The sequence below is a fragment of the Schistocerca nitens genome, chromosome 3 (genome assembly GCF_023898315.1).
Source record: "Schistocerca nitens isolate TAMUIC-IGC-003100 chromosome 3, iqSchNite1.1, whole genome shotgun sequence".
NCBI lineage: Eukaryota > Metazoa > Arthropoda > Insecta > Orthoptera > Acrididae > Schistocerca > Schistocerca nitens.
Genome location: NC_064616.1, coordinates 463087327 through 463113092, shown reverse-complemented (window position 1 = coordinate 463113092; position 25766 = coordinate 463087327). Strand labels below are relative to the sequence as shown.

The 25766-nt window shown below is 40.1% G+C and overlaps 1 protein-coding gene across 1 annotated transcript in view; it reads right to left on the bottom strand.

Annotated features, from left to right (window-relative positions):
* The window catches only part of LOC126248390 (calcium-dependent secretion activator-like), a 1500396-nt gene that overhangs the window by 633077 nt on the left and 841553 nt on the right, over nt 1-25766 (bottom strand). Inside the window, exon 12 of the mRNA XM_049949341.1 lies at nt 221-365. Coding sequence (XP_049805298.1) covers nt 221-365 — 145 coding nt within the window. The remainder of the gene's footprint in view (nt 1-220; nt 366-25766) is intronic.

The window sequence follows — 25766 nt, the reverse complement described above, 5'->3', positions numbered from 1 at the left end:
AAGTTATAGTGCATTTATACAAGGAAAAGCTGCTCAAATTTTGTATTATTTCACATCAAAAAATTTCTCTGAATAGAAAGAAGTGAAAAGAGGTCAAAATAAGTAGACAACAACCTCCACCAGTGCCTCAGTTATTACAATGAGGCCAGTCCTCAGTGATACAATATCAAAAAGTATGTTACGGTACTACAATAGTAAGGACCTGGATTGATGAAATCACCTTGGAAGAAAGAGGTGTAGGCCGCAAAATGACTTTTCCAAGTTCTTTATCTTCTAGTGCCAACATTCCTGGGTTTTCTGTATAGAGTTTGACTTTTACTGCTGGCAGTGGATGTGTTGTGCTGAAGTCACCTTGAGTGTCCCACCTTAAACAAAGGACGTAGAAGAAAAACTACATATATTCAGATAGATACCATTAATATGGCTATTAAACATTAATAACTAGACATGAAAAAATAAGGAGGTTAGTGTCATTGTGAGCAACTGTCGATCACAGCAAGATAGTGTCAATACAGTAAATATTCATTAATAAATGTGAGGAACTCTATCTCTGTGTGAGCAAGTTTTGAATGATCTGTATGAAACTTCACTTCACTAAATATAATTGTAAAGGAAAGTATTAAAGTGGATAAACAGGGTAGGATAGAGAAATGATATTTACTCGTATTACATACAGAGGATAATATTTTGAAATATGTGAGAGGTACTGTGTTGCATTCTGAATTAGCAGTACTGTTTCTGAAGTGAATGTATACTATTTTTTAATTATTTATTATAATTTTCCCCAAAAGTGATATCAATGCAGTGATGACAGCCAGAGACATGTGGTTAATCAAAATTTGATTGGTTTTACTCTCTACCATCTATTTAACACTGCACACACAAAATATGAGATTTCCTTGAAGAGAAACTTCAGAATGAACAAAAATATTCATTTACATGATTTTTTCAGTAATGTAGCTTCAGTAAAGGACTTCAGCCAAGGTACTTACATAAAAATCACTCATGGATCATCAATTTTCAAATACACAACATTTATGCACATTACTTGGTTCACTGTTACGTCAAAACGTTGTGACCACCTGCCTAATAGCTTCTTTGACTGTCTTAGAATGAAATACTTCACTGATTCTGGAAATCAGGGACCTTATAGTTTGTTGGTAGGTTTGTGGAGGCATATGACATTAGATGTCTATACACAGGTCACATAATTCATGTAAATAATGGTCCACTGATATGTTTACATGGTGATGGCACCAGCTTGTGAATCAGATGGGTTCCAAAGGATTTACAACAGGCAAATTTGGTCATGGAGCCATCAGCTTAAGTTCATTATAATGCTCGTCAAACCAATGTAGCATGTTTCAGGCTCTGAGAAATGGGCAATTATATTGCAGAAAAATGACACAGCAATCAGCAAAGACATCAGGAATGAAAATATGTAGGTGGTTCACAGCTATCAGCATGTCTTTGATTACTACCACAGCTTCCATGCAAACACAGGAGAATGTCATCCATAGCATAATACTGGTCTCATCATGCTGCAACCATGATGCACTGCATGTTTCAAGCCACCGTTCACCTCAATGACGGCATTTGTGGAGACGTAGTGTAGCAAAAATGTGATTCACCTAAACAGCTGACACATTACCATCAACCAATGGCCAAATCCCAATGGTCCCATCCCCACTGCAATCATAACTGATGATGGCATTGAGTCAACATGTGAACATCTACAGGTGGTCTGCTGCAGGGGTCCATGTACAATAATGTATGATGTACAGTGTTCTCTGAAACACTTGTTTGTACAGCAGAATTGTGATGTGTGAAGAGTCATGGATTTCCAACTATTTAGTGCCTAGTGGTAGTTTCTCTGTCCTTCTACCTTTTTCCATAGATGTTCATGACAGTAGCACATGAACATTCGAATAGTTTCAGCATTTTCAAGGTACTCATCACAGGCTCCGTGTAATAATAATATGCCCTTTGTAAAGTCACTTATCTCTATGGTTTTCCTCATTAGCAGCCCAAAAATTCACTAGGATGATGCATCGTCCATGTCTGCTCTGCTTACATACTTTTATTACCACTTCATGTTCTCACAATACCACCCGGTGTCATCCAACATCATGGTGGGCAATGGTCATAATGTTTTGGCTTATCAGTGTATATCTAAAGATATTTAGTGAAAGCATAGTTTCCCAACTGATGAAGAATGGATAAATAGCATATTTCATAAAAATTAGCACACACTCTGTCAGAGGTGAAATTAAACTGAGAAGTTTCCACTCATACACCTTATAAGTCCAAGCAGAAGCTCAGATGCATATCCCATGAATATGGCACCCACTAGGAGAAGGTACTCAATTACAACATAATTTACTCACTGCAATTTATTGATTTATTTTCCAATGTTTTTCACGCAAGTTAGGTTTAATTGATAGGGATGAATCATGTGAGAAAAACAACAAACAATAGAAAAGAAGATATTTTGTTAGTAAATTTGAAGTCTATAACCTCATATGCTTTTTCACAGTTTGTCTATTACCTACTTACACACAGAAAACTACACTATCACTCAAACACTAAAAACATAGTCATTGTTTCAAAACTTCTTAAAATTTGGACACAATAACAAAGTGAAAAACAAAATAAAACTTGGATATTGTAAATGACTGATCACTACAGCATGAAAATAGCCATCCAAACAGCATATTCAAACTGCTGGCATGGAAAGTTGCTTTCCCAATAACTTTTGAAAGGGTTTGTATTGCTTCAGATTATCTGCATAATAGGTACATATGGGATGATTCAGCTGCCTCTACCTATGTGATTTATGCTACTGGCAACACCTTCAAAAATGAAGAATGAGATTTTCATATTCTCTTGAGTCCTAGGTGCAAACTATTAGTCCCACAGAAAAAAATGAGCAGGACCTTTTTCTAGGAAATTTGATGTAGTTAAATTTTCTACAGGTGTATGTTTACCATGGAGGCCATATTTTTCAAGCTATACAAGAAGAAAGTATTTGAAGGCCAGTTCTGTAAGTTTTTCTTGCATAATTTGAAAACTATGGCCTCTAGCAAAAACATATCACAGTACAAGATTTAAGTACATTAAATTTCCTACAAAAAGATACTGTTGATTTTTTCTGTAGGCCTAATAGTTTGTGCATAGTGAGTTAGAGAATATGAAAATCTCACATGTATTTTTTGAAGGCGTTATATGATGCATAAAACCCATAGGGAGGGGCACTGAGTCACCCTACTAAGAGACTCATTGCCTTATTATCATTTATACAATTATTAGATTTGATAAGGAACAGAATGTAAATAATTTAGGAGTAAAGGCGACAGCTCACCAAACACACACACACACACACACACACACACACACACACACACACCTGTGCTCCTACATTCTGCCAGCTGAACCCACAATGCAAGAACTTCAGCAGTTCAGCAGGTGGTGATGGGTGAGGTGTTAGTTTGGGTGGGCTGGGCAGAGGGCGAATGAGGTGGGAAGCAGGAGGAGTGATGAGGAACGATAGCTCACAACTCAAAGGGAGACTGCAGGTCCGCAGGATAGGTATGCAGGAGATAGAGACTGCAGAAATGTGGGATAGGATTGCAACACACACGCACCATATCCAGCATGTTTGTGTGACACATGATGATGATGATGATGTGAAACAACTGACTGGGTGGGAATGACAGGACAGAGGTTTGGATTCATGCGAAGGGACCCATTGCAACTTTCCACAAATTCCATACTGCAAACTTGGGCTCACCATCTTTCCCCAGGTCCTTACCAAGAACACAACCTCCCAAGATAAGAAAGAACAGCCATTCACATCTTTAAGGCAGACCCTGATTTAATAATCCTTCTAGAGACAAAGCCTCTAGCACTGTTCTAAATATTTATACTGATTAACTCAAAGAAGACTTCTGCCAACTATCTGGTTCCCCTACCTACAAGCTCTGCCACAGTTATCCCATCCCAGAAATAAAACATAGCCTCCAGTACCTATTCACATCCTCATGCCTACCCCAGATCCTCTCACTGAAAACATCTTCCTCCTCAACCCCTATTGTATCTGGTTACTGTGTGCCCACTGAAAGATTCTCTCCCCTTACTGACCAACACCTCCAACCAATTGCTCATTAGCTAACCTTTCATATTAAAGATACACACCACTTCCTTCACAGACTCTTGATCATTACCACCCAATTGTTATCTGATTCCCCAAACATCAGAACTCTGTATACATCAACATCTGTCATGCCTATCGTCTTTGTGCTATAAAACAATACTTCACACAACATCTTTTGATGTGAAACCCACTGCCTCATTCCTTATACTTCTAACAAGGTAACATCCCCACTCATTTGAGGACAAGGTATATAAACAAAGTTGTAGTGCAGCCATGGGCACTTCCTAAACCAATCTGTTTATGGGTCTTCTAGAGGAAATGTTCCTACCCTTCCAAACAACTAAATCCTTTCTCTAGTGAAGATTCACTGATGATATCTTCATGATCGGGACCAGGGACAAGATGCACTATCTTGACACTTCTTGGTAGATTAAAACTGTGTACCAGACTGGGACGCAAACCTGGAAATTTTGTGTTTTGCTGGCAACTGCTCTACTAACATAGTAACCCAAGCATGACCTACTAACTTAGTAACCCAAGCATGACCAACATCCCACCCTTACAGTTTTACTCCTGCCAGCACCTCATCTGATACCTTCTAAACTGCCCAGAAGTCCTCCTGTGACACTTAGAGGACTAGCACCACTGGAAGAAAGGATATTGCAGAGACATTATTCAGCTACAGCCTTGCTTATGTTTACAAAACGAAATTTCAACCCTGCAGAGGAACGTGCATTGATATGACACTTTGTGGCAAATTAAAATTGTGTGCTGGACTGAGACTCGAATTTGGGATCTTTTCCTTTCACAGGCAAGTGCTACATCAACTGAGCTCATGACCCACTTTCATTGCTTTACTTCTACTATTACCTCATCCCATACCTTCCAAACTTTGCAGATGTTCTCCTAAGAAACTTATAGAACTAACAATGAAATTCATGTTGGGAGTTCCCTATATTCATTCCTCCATAGCCTCCAAACCTTCTCTCCTATCTGCTTCACCCACTCCTCCCCAGTCCAAAATGCCACCTTCCTAGACATTGACCTCCACATCTGTGATTGGTCCATTCATACATCTGTTCATGTCAATGCCACAAACTAAATTTTGGTATATATCTACCCTTCCACACCAAAAACATCACTAAAATTTTGCCTGGCCACCCACAGATGGCATATTTGCAGTGATGAGAATTCTGCTGCCCAAATATACTGAAGGTCTAACCAAGCCCTTTGTGGAGAGGCACTATCTCCCAAGAACCAGCTCCCCCAAGAACCAGCTGTAAGAGAGCACTGCTCAGGTCACACAATACAGTCCTGAACTGCAGCAACTGAACCAGGCCTTTGACTACTTATCACCATGCCCAAAAATGAGGAACATATTATCCATGACACCTCCCACCACTCCTGAAGTGGTATTCTGCCACCCACCTAACTGATATGACAGCCTCACTCATTGTTATGCTACTTCGACTCCCAGACTATGGACAAAGGTGTCATATCCCTGTGGAAGGCCCGGGTGCTAGACCAGTCAAATTGATGCACCTAGCACATTCCACTCCGGTCCTGTCACAGGATTATCCTGCCCTATCAGAGGCAGGGTCACATATGAAAGCAGCTATGTTGTGTACCATCTCTGCTGCAATTTCAACACAGCATTTTATATGGGCATAACCACTAACCAGCTGTCCACCAGAATGAATGGCACCACCAAACTGTAGCTAAGAGCAGAATTAACATCCACTGGCAGAACAGACTGTTGAGAACAACATGCTTGAGTTCAATCGCTGCTTCACTACCCATTCCATCTGGAGCCCTCCCCCAGCACCAGTTTTTCTGTACTACGCAGATGGAAGCTATTCTTGCATACACCCTTCACTCCCATAACCATCCTGGATCAATCTCTACAAAACTTCTGCAGCCACACTCACTACCCAAAAGTCCCTCCATCTTCTTTCTGGTCATCTACCTTCAAATCCACTCCTCCACATCATTGCCATCAAGTGTCGCATGAACTTACTGGCTCTGATGCCCATTTGTTGCATTCCTGACCCTTGCACCTACTGCCTCTCCAGCTCTCATACCTATCCTGCACACCTGTCACCTCACTCTGAGCTATCAGCTACCATCCCCAGCTGCTTCTCCAGTTTCTGCCTCTTTTTCCCTCTATACACTCCAAAAGACAAAACCACTCATTCCAGTTTCCCTACAGAACTACCATCTTAGCACTGTATGTTTATCTGGCACAATGTATCTGTGGTCATGCTCATTAAAATATTCGTTTGCAAGCTCACAAAGTCTTCATTTTCTTTTTCTGTGTGTGTGTCAATGATTCAATGTTTCAACCAGATAGGAATTTACCTCCTTTACTCCTACACTGTTTAATACTTTTATTCATTAACATCCCAGGAATGGAAAAAAAAATCTAGGGCTGTGAACACAGCTGCACAGATCTGCATCCATTAGCTCTGTCAGCTTAATTTGAATGTGTAACACAGTGTGTTTCAATGTTCTTTTCAGTGCTGCCTGAAGTGTTTTCAATTTCATATTTATCAATAGCTTTCTAGTTTCATCATCAAAAATTCCTTTTCTCACAATAGCAAACCTTCTAAAACCCTGTTAACTTTGAATTAAGGATACAGTTAAATTCTCTGGCGTCATCTTTAATAAAACTTTTACACCCACTACAAATAAACCAAAAATGATGAGTCTTAGAGAGATTTTTAATATGGTGCATCAATGAAACTGCATATTTTCGTAGTATGTGAAATTAAAATCACCAAATGTCATAATTTAGTTTTGCAAATGAATCAGTTAGCATGACTTCTGCTTGGCCTGCTTTTATCAGCTGTGTTTCTGGTTGCTGGCAAGAGCAGTATCAATCATGAGAGCAGTGGTTATCAATTTGTGTCATGCAACAATATAAGAGACAAATCTTTGCACTGTGGTGTGGATAATCTACAATTACTACTCTTGTGAGATTTGTTGTAGACTTCTTAGCAATGCAGGATAGATTCAGAATAGCATCCCAATAAATTTATTATCAAAGTGTCAGGGTGAGGGCCTCTATCAGAAGTACAATGGATTTGTGCACACTTCTACAATCAGCCAATAAGCTCTCCAGTATATACTGATGAGTCATATCATTATAACCACTTACTCAATGATATTTTTGTGTATATTTGGAATTAAAATACAGCAGTGATTCTGCTTGGCATGGATTTGAAAATTTTTTGATAGTTTTGCAGAGTTATGTGGCACCAGATGTCTAAACACAGGGCACATATTTTCCATAAATTATTAGCTAACAGTTTGTGGGTGGTAAGTTGTCATATGATGACCCCCCCTCCCAGATATGTCCTATCAGGCAAATCTAGTTGTGTAGACATCAATCTGAATTCATTACCATGTTCCTCAAAACACTGCAGGACAATTCTGATTTTGTGATGTGCTGTGTGTGATATTGGTCTATTGAACTCTACACTCTTTCCTTGAATCAGATATTGACTGCAAACTCTCAATCTGTATCTATTGATTTTCCTCACATGAAAATTTCTTTGTAATCTGTAACCTAAAAATTTTATATACTCATAGTTAAGTTGGTTCTGGTGTAACTACATAAAATTACTTGAAATTGTTCATCACTTTCTATATCAGTCTTTCAACTCGTATGTATTTTATCACCATTCATCGTGTGATTCATGTTGATATAGTTGCTTCTCTTTTAGAACTTATCCACAGCATTACAGACATGTTTTGGAAGTCAGAACTATCTCTCACCTACAGTGACAAAATTCCCCTAGAGTCTATGGTACAGAATGTTTATTTATTGTAGAATACTCATAAACTTCTAAGGTGATTTCTGTAGTTTTGATAAACCTCTTGTTTAGTCAATTGTAGCATTATGTGGCTGATTTTTACATCGTTAATATAAAAAATAGCATTTTTACAGTCTTGCCCCCCCACACCCACCTTTCCTATCCATGAAGAAATGTGTGCTGATACCCATGCATCATACCAAATTTTTAGCCATCCCAAGTAAAAGATGTCGTTTTTTGTGCACCAATATTTACGTGGTTTATGTAAGATAGGCTCATACTACAGTGTTCATCTTGGACAGACTAGTGCTGAAGGTACCATAAAATCAACTAATGTTAAATCTGTGCAATTCACACATTTATTTACTTTCATTTATGTATATAAGCAAACATTTTGGTATACCTTTTGTATCCTACTAAAATCACATGTGTCTGATAAAATTGCTTCAAAAACCTAATGTAGGTAAGGCTTGTTCACCACATACAATCACATACATAGCATTTAAGTGTATGGGATTACTTTTCATTATTTACTGGACAAAATCCACATTTTGTTAACAACATTGGGTAACCTGACACAGCGAGACAAAAATTTATAAGAACGGTAACACGTACTACCACCTGATCCCCCCTCATATAATGCAGAGCACCTGGAATGTAGTAAAATTGAAAATTTACTGGCTGGCCAGTTCTTGTGTGACAGCTGGCCACAGTGTTGGTATAGCTGTTGTCTGTAGCTACTGTGTGGCTCCTGGTTGAACTGGTGGTGGTGGTAACGATAGGTGAGGTTTGCACAAATGTATCCAGTTGTGGTGCATCTTATGACATCAGCATGTTTAACCACAGGTGAGACTGTACAAATGTACCCAGTTGTGGCGTGTCTTATGACATCAGCATGTTGTTCAGCATGAATGAAGGTAAGACCCATGTGGGCTTGACTCACCCAACAGAAACCTTTGTGGGCTGGCCATGTTGCAAGGTCTCCTTGGTGTGATCTCTTTATCACAATAGATGAAAAGAGCCAGAGTATTATGGTTGGAGCAGTAAAAAGATGGGATATGTGTGGAAAATAATGTGAGTACAGTTATCAAAGCTTTATGGATGAAAACAGTTTGTTCACCCTGGAACAAATCAGGTGGTCCTCACATCTTGGCTATGTGGTCCTCGAGCTGTTGCACTGATTGTGGCAGTTCCGTTGGAGATGACAGTGGGGCAGGTATGAGACAGTGTGCCAAAATCCATAATGGCTACTAAGACACCATTTCTGCAAACAATGTTCCAATGTCCAGCTTGTACTTTGTGTGAAGTCCTAGAAGGACCAAGAGAAGAGCCTTTCTCCATTCCTTGCAATGGCACTTTAAGAGCTTTCCTTGTGCCCAAATGCCACCTTTCTATCTCCTGTTGTTAGCAGAATGGCAGCTAATCATATGATTGCTTAGGAAGCTGAACTACTTGGACCATCCTTGAAATAAAACTGATTCAGATTTCCAGCCCTGATCTGTAGTGACCTGGAGTAGGCAAACCAATCATGCTATTCAGATGGTAGTGAATGTCTTAGCTGATGTCTCAGCAGAAATGTTGGTGATGTCTATGTAGCTTCTCCTGGTCAACTTCAACTGTGTGCCGCCATGAAAAGGTACCTGTAGCTATCCAAAGGAGGAAGGAGACCAGCAAGATTGATGTGAACATGGGTGAACCTTGAAAGTATCTGATGTCAGTGTGTATGTGTCATCCCACTTTACATTGCTAGCATCAAATACATCAATGAGGTCATCCAGGAACATCTTTTTAATCAATGGCTGTACAAAATGGTCAATCAGTAAATTAGTCATATTTCCTGCAGAGTGTGACAGACTGTGAACACTATGAAAAGTAGTTTTGTGGAGTTTTGGCAACAAATAGGGCCTTTGCTTCTGTCAGGAGAGATCACGCAATCATGTCAACTTTGTGCCTGAAATTTACATGAATAAGAGTCCCGTGGAAAAGTTGCCAATAACTGTTGTATTCTTAGATCTGCAGTTTGAATAGTGGTGGCTTCTTTGGAATTCATGCTGTTTTCCAAAAGAGAGATGCACGAAAAGTAATTGGCAATAATGTTTTCTGCTTCTTTTATGTGACACACATCCATTGTATATGTCTCCACTGGCAGGGGAACACTGGTCTCCAGTCTTCTGAAAAGTGGAAAGTATCAGTTTTGGTCAGTGTAAATTGTGACATAGCCATCTTCAATTTGTGGATAAAATTCTGAATTTCATAAGCTGCAAGCGGTTCTCTATCATATGCAGAGCTTCTGTGAAATTTGGAGGCTGGGAGAGGAGGTATTCATGGAAATAAAAGTCTGAGGACAGGTCATGAGTTGTCCCTATGTAGCTCAGTGGGTAGAGCACTTGTCCACAACATGCAAAGATCCCTAGTTCAAGTCTCAGTCTAGCAAACAGTTTTAACCTACCAGGCAGTTTAATATCAGCACTCACACCACTGCACAGTGAAAATTAGTTCTGGGTGTGTCTAAAATCTGTGCAATATCCTTTCTTCCAGGAGTGCTAGTCCTGCAAGTTTCTCAGGAGAACTTCTTTGAAGTTTGGAGGGTAGGAGATGAAGTATTGGAGGAAGTAAAGTTGTGAGGAAGAGTTATGAGCCATGCTTGGGTATAGCAATTACCCAATGGTCCCTTGAGTCTCTTTCTGGTACACAGTTTTAATCTGCCAGGACATTTCATATCATTGCACACTCCACTGCAAAGTGAAATATTCATTCATTTGATGACATTTTCTTTGAAACAATGGTTGATGATTGCAGCTGTCTGCTGCAGATATGCTTGCTGTGTGCAGAGCTGTGCACTGTGTCATGCCACCAAGTAAGAAAACAGGAAGAAATTAACTGTGTCATGCCACCAAGTAAAAAGACAGGAAGAAATTAAAATTTTTCCTAAGTTCACTCTATCACAGTTGCAGATGACACCAGCCATGTGTGATGACATAGCTTGTGGTAGAAAGAAAAGAGTCAACACTAGTAAGTCAGTCAGGGACATGAGCACATGTTGCTACATTGGCACCAATTGCCAGGCACAAGCTACAAATTCAACTGACATCCACTGAGAGAGAGAGAGAGAGAGAGAGAGAGAGAGAGAGAGAGAGAGAGAGAAAGAGAAAGAGTGACAGATATATATATTTGTTAGGTCTTATTATGTGGAGCAACAAGTTATAGCTCAGATGAAATAACACCTATCACAGACTTGACAGTACAGTTAATAGCCTGTAACAAATTGTTAAACAAAAACAGTGGAATGAGCATCACTGACCACTAGTAAAGAAGCAATCCATATTCAATCAATATCAGCAGAGGCTCAAGTCACTGTCTCCCTCATTTCTCCATAAATACTGCAGTTTTCCAGCTCTGAATTCAGTTGGTTATTAGGACTGATGGCATTCATACAGAAGCACTCAGTTCAATGATCAATGATTATTACAGTGCAGTGACATCCATGTATTAGTTGTTCAAGCAATTCTTGTGAATATCCTGCTTGTCATTCCTGTGAGGACAATATCTAAATAATAATGACCTGCCTGGATGAGAGAGCCATCCAGTGCCTCTGTTTTCCTTTCATTGCTTCAGTCACTTCCGGGTGCCACATGCCAATGTGTATGGTGCCACAAGTCTAAGCTGACTACAAAACTTTCATCAGCATGGTATATCCCATGGGTCACAAGTCATTGTTGTCATATACCAGCAGTATGCCTGATGCACCAGTAACCCTGCAGACAGAAAATCATCATGTACATGTGTACCTCCAAGGTGTCACCTTCCAGGACTTTGGCCACTGATGAGTGTCATATCACTAGTGATAAATGATGGGCAAGAGCAACCCATGGGCCTCCTCAGTAGGGATCTATTTCCTTCCATTGAGTCATATGCCTGGAAATACATCCAGAAGTATACCTCAACACACTGGCTATCGATAGGGGCATAGCTTCTCTGCCAATGCTCTGAGCCAATTCTTGTGCCAGCTAATACTAACCCTTCAATTAGAGCCCAATTGGAGCCATTGCCCTGGGACTTTGGACATCTCCAATGTCGGCTCTGAAAAGTACCTCTGCCCATCTGCTGCCAAGCACACTCCCCTTCCTTCCAGTAGAAACTTCACTGGATTAGTATTTATGTTCCTTCATCTTAATTCACTTGGCTGGTCTTCAGGTGACTGTCTGATAGAATATATCGGGAGTGGATCGCAACACTCTGAAGTCTCTCTTAGGAATCTCGTTTTCAGCACACAAATAACTGTCAACAGTCATATACCTTGTCAGTAATTAAAGATATGATCTGATGCTTGCCCCAGATGAGGGGCTTTGGATGGGCTTATTGAAATTGAAAGACTCCACATTTGATACTTGTCTTTTGATCATTTAGACATTCAAGCAGTCCCTTCGTGCATCAGTATCCCTGAATGATACATCTCACATCTATGCTGTCTGCCCCATCTGCCAACCCAGTAACCCCTCCCTCCCTCCTCCCCCCCTCCACCCTCACCATCCCATCCTCACTACCTACTCCGCAAAGATTTCCTCTCACAGTGGAACAGCATTCTTAGCTCATGGCCCTATGCAGCTGCCCTGTTGATGTTGTTGTTGTTATTGTTGCATATTTAGGGTGCTCAACATCACGGTCATCAGCACCCAAGCAGGTGCCCTTTTGAATTCATTGTTTTGTTAGTCATCCTAGGCATGAGTGCCAGTTTCACTTTGCCAAAATGCCCCGTGTAGCAAAACAGGTCACAAAGCAGATGTCTTTCGAGCCTCCTCCAATATATATGTAGATTACATTCAGGTGGACACCTTTCCAGCAGAGCAAGCTGACTTGACAGACCCGGAGATCTTTCATGTCCATGCAGTAGTCCCCACGGGGATGGACATAAGTCGCTGCAGCTGTTCATCAATGCTTACCCAGTCAGCTTCCAGGCAGACACTGGTTCTACCTTGCCAATCATCATGCGGAAGACCTACGACTGGTTACGCTCTCCTCCCCTGCAAACATTCAACCAGCACCTTCATAGTTACAGCACGACATAGCAGTAGTCAAAGGACAGTTCACAGCACTCACTGAACATAGTGTAACAACATGCAGAGTGTGCATCCTTGTCATCGATATTCCTGGGGTGACAGTCTTATTGGGACTTAATCTCTTTGATGCTTTTGGATTATATGTGCACAATGCAACCAAAAGCATCCCACCCAGCACAGACCAATCTTATTTCTATGCTCTTCACTCGAAGTGTCATTCAGTGTTTGAGCCTTCTGTTACATGCATCATGGGATTTAAATCTTGCATCCTACCAACAGTCACATCCCATTTTTTCAAGGCTTGATATGTCTCATTTTCCCTGCAGTATAAGGCATGGGTGAAGCTGCAATGTTTGCAGGATGCTGACATCTTGGCAGCTTTTTCCAACATTCAGTGGGCAACACCCATCATGCTCGACAGACTGGACTACTCCCTCTGAGTATATGGCAACATTAAGAACACCAGTAACACACAGTCCACTGTTGAGTCTTACCCTATCCTGAAGGTGGATGAGATTCTTACTCTCCTCGCTGGTGGCAAAGTCTTCAAGAAGATTATCTCAAGGATGCATATATACAGCTTCCGTTGGATGGAGCATTGTGAAACTTGCTGCTCATCAACAAACCTTTCAGTATCTTCTGCTACAATCACCTGCATTTGCAGTGTCCCAGTGATATTTCAGAGGTTTTTGGAAAACTCTATGCAGGAAGTGCAGGATGCAGCCAATTACCTGGATGATGTCATCATTGCAGGCCAGTCTGCCCAACACTTGCCAGGGAACCTGTATGCCCTTTTTACATCCTACAGGTAGGAAATCTTAGTTGTAACTTGGAGAAGCAACAGTTTCTCATTCCTGAAGTTGAATATGTGGGTCATATCCATAGTTCCACTGGTATCCAGCTGACGCCACAATAAATCCAGAGGATGCAGACATTGCACCTCTGATAAATGTGAACCAACTTCAGTCCATATTAGGCCAAATGAACTACTTTCATAATTTCATCCCCTATGCTGCCACAATCACAGAACTTACATAAAAACATGGCACAGAACTGGGAGATCACACTTTCCAGGACATTAAACAGGCATTACTTCAGCTCAGATCTCTGATAGCTTACAATCCCTTGCTCCCTGTGGTTGTCACAAAAGTTACATCTGTTTATGGATTAGGAGCTGTCCTCTCTCTCTTCATCAATGGTGTAGAATGGCCTATCAGTTTCATCTCAGAAATGTTGACATTGGTCCAGTGCAACTATGGACAGATCAAAAAGGAGGCTCTGGTCATAGTCTTTGCTTTAAAAAAAATCTGCAGTTGTTTATATGGGTGCCATCTACACTGTTGACAGACCACAAGCCACTGCTATGCTTTTCTTGATCTGATGCAAACATCCACACAAAATTACCTCATCACCTTCAATGGTGAGCATTGTTTCTCATCAGTTATTCCTATGATATCCAGTACTTTCCTTTTTCCCATCATGTCAATGCTTACTTACTTTCAAGATTGACCATGGGTCAGTACTCCTCTTTTGACTCTGATACAGAAGTATGTTGCATGCGAACTCCAGTGACAAACAAGCTGTCATGTCATTCCCTATTGATGCTAAACTGGTGGCTCAGCATTCAGCAGAAGATCTGATTCTCCATGAGCTCCTCATTCTGGTCCAGCAGGGATGGACATAGAATCACCGGAAGGTGCTCAGCCCAGATGTTTAAAGTTATTGGCATCACAGGCATGAACTCTCTGTCCTCAGTGATGTCCTGCTGCTCCAGGGTGAAAATGGCCAGATTCAGGTCATCATTCTGTCCTCCCTCCCACACCAGATCCTGTAGCTGCTTCACTGCGATCCATAGGGCAGTGTGCTAATGAAATGCCTGGTAGATCAACATGTGTATTGGAAATGGATTGATGCCATTTCAGCCGCCATATTGGCAGCCTTAACAGGCTGCAAGAGCACACATGCAGTCCCATTACATCGCTATTTACCATGGCCAGAGGCATCAACACTTTTGCCATGGCTCCTTTTGGATTTTGCAGGCCCTTTCCTGGGCCATTCATGGTTCATCATGGTTGATGTCAGATCTGGTTTTCTCTATATCTCCTGGATGTCCTCTACATCCTCAATGAGTGTGATCCAAGCCTTTACACAGATATTTGTGATCTGAGGTCTTCCTGAAACAATTGTCACAGACGGTGGGTCTCAATTTACATCCACCAGGTTTTCATCTTTTGTACTTCCAATGGAATTGTATTCATCCATATGCTGCCATTCCACCACACGTCCAGTGGTCTGGTAGAGCGGTTTGTCCAAACATTTATAGATCAGTTGTCAAAGCTCTGCCATCACCAATCACTGGATGATGTACTGTCCATCTTTCTGGCCTCCTATCAGACAACCCACAGGAGACGTCCAGTCCAGCTTAACAACCCCATGGGTGGCCACAGCAACCACACCTCTCACCTCTCCTTTCAAAACCCACGCCAGGTGCCAGAGTCTCCTATTTGAGGCCATTGGCTACTTTCCAATCCATGATGATGTCTGGGTCCTGGTGTTCACCCAGTGTGGTCACCATTACACTCTGGCAGGAGTAACATGACTATTGGGTCAAGCAACGATGGAGGTCCAACTCTTCAATGGTTCCCACTGCTGCAAACATCTGAACCGAGTCCTCCCCAGGCACCCTCAATCCAACCCTGATGTCGGATCAGCACCTTTTTTGGTTCTGGATTCATCTTCCATGCAGCCAGAGGCTGTCACCCAAGCACCACTTACAGCATCCCCTATGCCTTCAGTAGTGGATGGCAACCATTTGGCACCCCAATGGATGTCAACTAGGGTACCCTGGATGAATACACACAGCAGGAGAATCTACCAACACCATGGGGGTTGACCTTGATGTTGAGGTAGGCTACCATCCCTCTAGTCTTCTTGCAGGGGAGGGGTGTAGGAATGTCATATACTAGTAGTATGACTGATGGACCAGCAATCTTGCAGATGGAGAACCACTGCATACATGAATACCTTCAAGGCATCACCTGTGAGAACTTCAGCTGCTGATGAGTGCCATATTGCAACCAGTAGACAGTGGGGCAATTGCAACCAGAGGTTCTCCTCCCTGGGGATCTACTTGCCTCAGCCAAGCCAAATGCACAGAAATAGATCCAGAGGTATACCTCCACAAAATAGCTATTTATAGAGGTACAGCTTCATTCAATAGCAACTGTCCACCAACATTCTGGGCCAACTCATGTGCCAGCTAATACTAGCCCTTCAGTCAGAGCCCTGCTGGAGTCACTGCTGAGCTAATATCCTGTTGTGTTGTAATAAACCTTTCCCTTGTTGATGTGGAATGTGTTCTTTCTCAGGCATCTCACTATACGAGATATAGCAATTGTTATCTTCTCAAGCAGGATCAAGGTTACTGTAACATGGTGTGAGGGTGTGATCTCAACCTATAGCTTCACCTGCCAGGTGGCAACCTGCAAGAATTAGGCTGGATTGCTGGAGCAGCAGCCTTGATAGCCATGCTGACAACAGGAGCCAATGGAATTTCATTGTGTCACTGCCACAAGGTATCAGCTGTGACTGACAAGAAGACACAGAACTGTAAATCAGAATGAATAAATATCAACTTCATAACCATGTTCTATTAGTGCCGGAAGACAGTCTACGGGTTACACAATACTATCCTGACAACACAGAGGTGTCTGCACTTGGCTCGCCTAAAGCTGTGTTATTTTCACCAAATATTTCTACTAGCGGTAAGTAGCCTGGGTCTGGGCATCTACCTGGATTGGGACTACCTAAGCAACCTACGCCACTTTGCTGAATATTTATAGAATGCTTTATTTGATTTCTCTTTCTGCCACACTAATATTTGTGCTTTTAAAGAGGAACAATATCGTAGATGTTAAAATTATTTTCTGACTTTGACAGCGTAGAAACATTTGTTGAATCTGATGCAGTGCTCAGCTTAGCAAATAGCAAGCATATCTGCAGCTGACAAAGGACTAAGGCTGCAGTCCTCATCTAATGTTTCACAGAAGAATATTCTGAGAATGTATCTTCTGATACCTCATTCTGGATTCATGAAGTCCAATGTAGTTAAGAAATACCCAGAAACTTGTATGAATTTGTGAAAAGATTACTATGTATTCCAGTTTTCTGTCACAATGCTGTTGGGCTACATGTGATAACAAGTAGAAAATTATAATCGTGATTCAGATTACATACTGTTACCAGTTACTTAGACAAAAATTGCAACTCTCACAGACACTTTCAGACTGGGGTTGCCAAGTCTTTCAGGACCAGTGCACACAAATAGTATTTTTCTGTTTGCACCATATGACTGTGAGAAGCAACAACCACTATATAGTCAATGTGACCACTTTTACAGATTCCTTTCAAATTTATCAATCTTAACTCACTCTCTTGACATGTAATCACTTACGACCAAATCAATTCTTGCTCTGAACACAATGCACACAGAGCTATACTAGCAAGTGGTCTCTTTCTAAAATCATGTATTCCTATTTTAATGTGACAGAAAGCAGTGTAAATAGTAATCTTTTCACCAATGTGAACTACTTTCATGGTATTTTTAAGTGCATTAGATTTGTTGAATCCAGAAAGAAATATGTGGATATCTCATAATATTTGATGATGTATTCTCTGACTGCAGCAATTACCCTTTGTCAGCTGCAGATATGGTTGCTACATGCTGAGCTGAGCGCTGTGTCATTTCACCAAATATTTCCTACTGTCACCAGGTAGCTTGCATATGGTCCTCTACCTAGGTCTGAGTTGCCTAAGAGGCCTGTGTCACCCTGTGGTGAAAATTTATAGAGTGCACTCTCTGATTGCTTTTTCTGTCACTCTAAGATATGTTACAACAAAGAGGAACATTATTCTTGCTGTAAAAAAATAGTTTCTAACTTTGATGATTGTCTGAAAATTAAGGTCTGATAATTATGAGTCACTATTAATACACAACAGTAGATCAGTGTTCTTTTATAGTTACAGTACTCCATTTAGGTTTTGTTATGCTCAATAAAGAAATAAACAAATTTGATTTTAGTCAAGCAAATATTATTGTATCACACATCATTGGTTACAATGTATAAAATAAAGTTAGTTACACAATTAATGTTTTCTTTAGTTGCAGTTGCATGTCTGCAGTTCTGGTACACACTATAATCCCTACATTACAGAACCATAATACGCTACTAAAGAAGCCAAAAAAAGGCACATCCTACTGATAAATTTGAGTACAACTGAAAGGTAGATAGAAACCATCAATTACCACCTTGAAAAATAGTTATGTATTTAATTTTTTGTTTGTTTGTAGCTACATAGCTACAGCCTAGGTACTCACTGAAATGGCCAGTACTGCAACACTTTGCTAGAGAAATCAGAAGGGTTGTGCCACATTTTGGCTCATCTAGTGGCATGATGTGGTACTGTGGCATACAGATTTGAAAGTGTAGCAGAACAGGAGACATGTACCTGATAACAAACTACAAATGCATCACATAACTTTATTTTATGAAGGTGACAGTTAAAACTTTATGATCAGCCATTGTATGTCAATGTGCTACCAATTTTCATGTATACAGTGATATGAAGCAGGGAAAATCCTAATGGCCTTCCATCTCCAGGCTGGATGTGATAACATAATCCACTCTGTTTGGATGAGTAAGCTGTTCGTTAAGTGTCTTTATTCACTGATCTTTATAAGAGAAAGTGAAAACAATGGTTGAATCATTTTGTGCTCTATAATTAAATTTTTAGTTTCACTAACTTTAAGAACTGAACTATAGTGAGACAATAAGTCTTTGTTGTTCATAATTATGTGTTCTCATAGTTCGCTGGCAATCTATAAGATGACCTGGCCATATTGTAAATTGTGTGTGCAAATACTACTTACATCAGTGCTTCGCCACATAAAGAAGTCAGGGAAACTTTAGAGTAGTGTAAGTATTTAACTACTTCAGTAATCAGAGTTTTAGCTACAGTTTCAACATATGTCATGGTACTATGAGGTGTGGCAATTAAATAACAAGACTGCATACCTACTATTGTGCAGTTACATGGGGGAGTTTGGTATTGGAATGCAGCTAACTTTCAACCATCAAGAGCAGCCACTTTTTATTTCATCTTTCTGTCTGCTTTAGTTTGCTTTTGAGCCTTGGCTGTAAAGGATGTTGTTCTGTAGTACAGCTGTGAGTTTTGTAAACTTAAGAATTCAGCAGTCCATTAACATGAAATTTCTTGTGAAATTAAAAATTCACCAACTGGAATGTCTTCATATGTTGAAGAAGATATTTGGTAGCAATCCCATGCACAAGTTTTTGAATAATGCAAACAGTATTCATATCATCAGGAAGAGATTGAAGGTGATGAACATCCTGGTTCATGCATGAGTAGAAGAACTGAAAAAATCCTTTGGAAAACTAATGAAATTGTGCAGAATGACTGATTTTTGAGCATTCTGATGATCACAAACATGGTGAACATGAGGAAAGAGATAATAAGGCAAATATTTGAAGTTGACTTAAACATGCAAAATGTTGTTCAAAACTGGTCCCAAGAAAGTTCTCAGGAACAAAATGACCATGGGAAGAAGAACTTATGTGATGTTGTAGAACGACTCAACAAAGAATTGGACTTGCTCGCATGTGTCATCACATGTAATGAAACATGGATCTACTAGTATAACCCAGGAACAAAGCATCAATTAATCAACTGGTAGGCTCCCAGATTAACAAGAATGAAAAAATCACAAACAAGCAAATCCAAACTGAAGGTAATGATCATAATTTTTTTATAAATCATGGGATTAATCAAGGCTGCATGAGTCTCTGATGGGCAAACTGTTAATCATAAATACTACAAGAAAATTTTAATCAAGCTTAGGGAAAGAGTACAGAGGAAAAGACTGGATTTGTGGATGAACAACTCATGGATTCTCCACAGTACAATACATCAGCTCACAATGCTGTTTTTAGAATGTAGGCACATTCTGGTGGTTGAACATCCTCCATATACACCAGATCTGGCTCTGCGTTACTTCTGTATGTTCTTAAAAGTGAGAAGTGCATTGAAGGGAACACATTTACAGTCTCTTGAAGAGGTTAAATTAAAAGTGGTATTGCTAAAGGGGGTGACAATAGATGACATACAGTATTGCTTTGAAAAATGGAAGAGAGAAGTTTAGTGGAAGATATGCAAACATTTTAATATGTTATTCTAGAAGTAAAACTATTGAAAAAGTTCAATAAACATAGATACACAAATGTTTAGTTACGGAGTTACAGCTAATAAAAGATTTTGCCTGAAATTTAGCAGCTTCACTATATATAAAACCATTGCAAAACTGTATGAGGTTAAAGTAAAGCATGATTTCCATTTATTTTGTTGTTATTGATCTGGTGATTCTAATAAAACATGTTCCATATGTGTATCTACAGTAGATTTCCAGAACATCCAGAGAAGCAAAGAAGTAAATTTGTACAATTTTTAATTTATTAACTACTTGGTCCCATCTGCTTTTTAAATTCTAGACAATTACACAAATCTTTCAACAGAAGTTGTAGAGCATTTAATTTTGGAAAAGTGATGGTAATAATGTTAACTGAATCTGCATCGACATGTCAGATAATTTAATATCTGCACACATGAATTCATGTTAAACCAGAAAAACAAAGCTCTTGTTAAGGAAGTTTAACAGTGTACATACAATTTCACAATACATTCACAATAAATCTTCAAAAATGCCTCCACTGAATTCAGTGCAATTAGCTGCATGTGTAGGAACAGATTTTGTTGCTCGTTTCAGTTTCAGAGGGTTGTTCTTAATTTTGTCTATTGCATTCATAATGTGAGCAAGTAATAACTCACGTGTATTGAATTTGTCTTCATAAACTATGTCTTTCACCCATCCCTATACACAAAAATCCATTGGTGTTAAATCAGGCAATCTGGGAGGCCACAGATTGGTAGCACCAGGACAAATCAATTTCTGGGAAAAATGTTCATTTAAATTTGTAGTAATGGTGTTGGTGGAATGTGGAGGTGCTTTGTCATGTTGAAAATACATTTGCAATCACGTAACAAGTGGAACATCATTAAGCAAGCAGGGCATTTCTTCTTGAAGGAATTATAAGTATGTCTCACCAGTTAGACATCCTGGGAAAACGAATGGTCCAATAAAGTTTGTGTTGATTATACCACACCACACACGTGTGCTAAATTGCTGCTGCAAATTGTGTTGCTCTGTTGCATGTGGGTTTGCTTCAGATCATATGTGCTCATTATGTAAATTGTTTAAACCATCTCGAGTAAACTGTGACTCATCAGTATATAAAATGTATTTGTGTAACTGCCAATTTAACCAATTGCACAACTACAAGCAAAGGGCAGGATCTCCCTTAAGGAAATTATGCACTTTTTGTTTATTGTTAGGATACATATTGTTTTACTTCAGTGTACACCATACTTTAGATTGTGAATTGCCTCATCTAATCTACATCTACATCCATACTCCACAAGCCACCTGACGGTGTGTGGCGGAGGGTACCTTGAGTACCTCTATCGGTTCTCCCCTCCATTACAGTCTTGTACTGTTCATGGAAAGAAAGATTGTCAGTATGCCTCTGTGTGAGCTCTAATCTCTCTGATTTTATCCTAATGGTCTCTTTGCAAGATATGCATAGGAGAGAGCAATATACTGCTGGACCACTTCAACAAAAGCCCTTACCAAGCTACTGAGAGTCTCTCTTGCAGAGTCTTCCACTGGAGTTTATCTATCATCTCCGTAATGCTTTTGCAATTACTAAATGATCCTGTAACGAATCATACTGCTCTCTGTTGGATCTTCTCTGTCTCTTCTATCACCCCTATCTGGTACGTATCCCACACTGGTGAGCAGTATTCAAGCAGTGGGTGAACAAGTGTACTGTAACCTACTTCCTTTGTATTCGGATTGCATTTCCTTACAATTCTTCCAATGAATCTCAGTCTGGCATCTGCTTTACTGATGATTAGTTTTATATGATCATTCCATTTTAAATCACTCATAATGCGTACTCCCAGATAATTTATGGAATTAACTGCTTCAAGTTGCTGACCTACTATATTGTAGCTAAATGATAAAGGATCTTTCTTTCTATGTATTCACAGCACATTACACTTGTCTACATTGAGATTCAATTGCCATTCCCTGCACCATGTGTCAATTCATTGCAGATCCTCCTGCATTTCAGTACAATTTTCCATTGTTACAACCTCTCGGATATACTACAGCATCATCCGCAAAAATCCTCAGTCAACTCCCGATGTTCTCCACAAGGTCATTTATATATATTGTGAATAGCAATGGTCCTACGACACTCCCCTGCGGCACACCTGAAATCACTATTACTTCAGAAGACTTCTCTCCATTGAAAATGGCATGCTGTGTTCTGTTATCTGGGAACTCTTCAATCCAATCACACAATTGGTCTGATAGTCCATATTCTCTTACTCTGTTCATTAAATGACTGTGGGGAACTGTATCAAATGCTTTGTGGAAGTCAAGAAATGTGGCATCTACTTGGGCACTCATGTCTACGGCCCTCTGACTCCTGTGGATGAATAGCGCAAGCTGGGTTTGACACAATTGTCTTTTTCAAAACCCATGCTGATTCCTACAGAGTAAATTTCTAGTCTCCAGAGAAGTCATTATACTCAAACATAATACGTGTTCCAAAATTCTACAACTGATCAACATTAAAGATATATGTTATGTACTGTCTCCCGAGCTAAACTGAACAGCATTCACAATATCCTCATCATTGTCTTCTCATATCGAGCACTTGTACTGATTGTGAATGGTAGGTGAGAACCTGTCTCCCGTAACACTCAAAATACTCCACTAATGGTTCATGCATTCAGAATCCTCCGAGTTGGATAACATATGAGATACTCATTAACTGCAGCCATAGCATTACCATCACATTTGCCATAAATAAACACAATATTGATGTATGAGGCCTGTCTAAAAAGCATCTGACCTTGGGACAGAAAAAATATTTTCAATACCTGATGGTGTTGGGACCCTAAATCCCTTCAAAGTAGGTCCCTTGTGCTTGCACACACTTACCCCTCTGATCCTTCCACAGCTGGAAACAACCCTGGAAGGCTTTTTTTTGGAATGATATTCAGCTCCATTGTTGTGTGTTGTGTTCCACATTATCTCTTCTCTTCTCTCAAAACGGTATCCTTTCAGTGACGTCTTCTACTTTGGAAACAACCAGAAGTCACAATGAGCCATGTCTGGAGAGTAGGGAGGTTGGCAAACAGTTGTAATTCCATGTTTGGCCAAGAAATTTTAAATCAAGTGGGATGAATGTGCAGGTGCAATCTCGTGATGCAGTTGCCAATTTTTCGCCGTCCATGTGTCTGGTCTATTGTGCCGAATTGCATCACAGAGTCAGCAGAGAACATCTTGATAGTACTCCTTTTTTACTGTTTGTCCTTTCAGTGTATATTCATGATGCACAGTTCCATGGACATCAAAGAAGAGTAAGCATGACCTTGGTTTTGCTTCCCACCTGCCGCACTTTCTTTGGCCTGGGTGACTAGGCATGCCTGTATTGCGACGACTGTCTTTTCGTCTACAGGTTGTACCCATACACTCATGACTCATCTCCAGCTATCACAGTGTTCAAAAACTCAGGATTGGTGGTGGTGGTGTCCAGAAGGTACTGTGCAATGTCAAAATGGAGGTCTTTTTGTTCCGGCAAGAACAACTTGGGCACGAATTTCACAGCCACTCAGTGCATTTTCAAATCATCACACAAAATTGCATGTATACAATTTTTACTCACTCCAACCTCTTGGGAAATCTCCCACATGGTCAAACGACAATCTTCCATCACCAAATTATGCACCGTTTCAACAACAGCTGCACTCGGAGCAGTTTGGGGCCTACCAGAATGCTGGTCACTCTCCGCTGATGTGCGGCCATTTTTGAATCAGTTGAACCACTCCTTAATTTGTGTTACAACCATCACATTTTCTCCAAACAGCCATTGAATCTTATCCTCCAAACAGCCATTGAATCTTATTCTCCAAACAGCCATTGAATCTTATGAATTGTTTTGCTTTGAGAAGCACCAAGCTTTTGACAAAATTTGATGCAGTATCTATGCTCAACACATTCAGTCATCTTGAGAGAATAGGTAATCTGACAAACACATTGTGTAGCACCTCACTCAGTGACTGACAGGCAGTGACTGACACACTGGAAGGTGGGGACAAAATTGATGCATGCACATAAAGATCTCTTCTTTTACTGTGTACATTGGTGCCATGCTGTCGTCTCTATTTTGCACAGGAAAATCACAGGACAAAAAATGGCTCTGAGCACTATGGGACTCAACATCTTAGGTCATAAGTCCCCTAGAATGTAGAACTACTTAAACCTAACTAACCTAAGGACATAACACACACCCATGCCCGAGGCAGGTTTCGAACCTGCGACTGTAGCAGTCCCGCGGTTCCGGACTGCAGCGCCAGAACCGCACGGCCACATCACAGGACAGATACTTTTTAGACAGACCTCATATTCTTCTGTCATAAATTTGAAAGGCATCCCTATTTCATAAGTAATCTACAAACTACTACAGTTACTACTGTATGGTGTTTCACTTAAATACATGGTTGTTATTAAGTTCTTTCACTGAACAATAGCAAAACTAACTCATTTCAAGGTTAGGGAATGACTGAAACAACTCACTAATGGTTGCTAATAATAACATAAACGTCTTACATTCTTAATGGAAAGTAAACAAATTTACTTATATAATAAGTTTTGCGTCTCTAGACGTTCTGGAAAACTACGGAGATATACATCTGGGGCATGTTTTACTAGATTCACCAGACCAATAACAACAAAATAAATGGAAATTGTGCTTTAGTTTAACCTAGTACAGTTTTGTCATGGCTTCACATTAGTGAAGTTACTAAATTTCAGGCAAAATGTTTTATTAGCCATAAATCTGTAACTAAGCATTTGTGGACCAAAATGATAATTGAATCGACACCCTAGCTGCAAAGATGCATTGATGTACATCATTGGGGACATGTTGAAAATGTGTGCCCTGACCAGGACTCGAATCCGGGATCTTCTGCTTACATGGCTGACAATCTATCCATCTGAGCCACCGAGGGCACAGAGGATAGTGCAACAGCAGGGACTTATCCCTTGCACGCTCCCTGTGAGACCCGTATTCCCAACATGTCCACACCACTACATTCGTAGTGCACCTAATAGATGTTTGCCCATGGACCTATGTTTATATGAACTTTTTTCTTCAGTTTTACTTGTAGAATAACATATTTGCGTATCTTCGTGAATCATCCTGTATAGGGTAGGGGAGTGTGTTGAGGGGAATAAAAGTTAATTGTAACTTTGTTTGTAATAAATCATATTTCTGACACCAGCCTCATTATTACTTGTCATACCTTGTAGATTTAGTAATCCTGCTAGATGTTTAAATGGAAGATACAGACATGTCTGGATGTGTAACAATTTCAATGCATTCCAAGGATTCCTGTTGTTAAAAAATTGCCTAAATCACAGGGTGGTCACATGAATTTCCATACTGAGCAAATATAAGGCAGATCAGTGGCAGACTCTCACTCAGTCACTACTAACAAATTTTTCCTCTACAAATGAACTAAAATTGCTGCTGC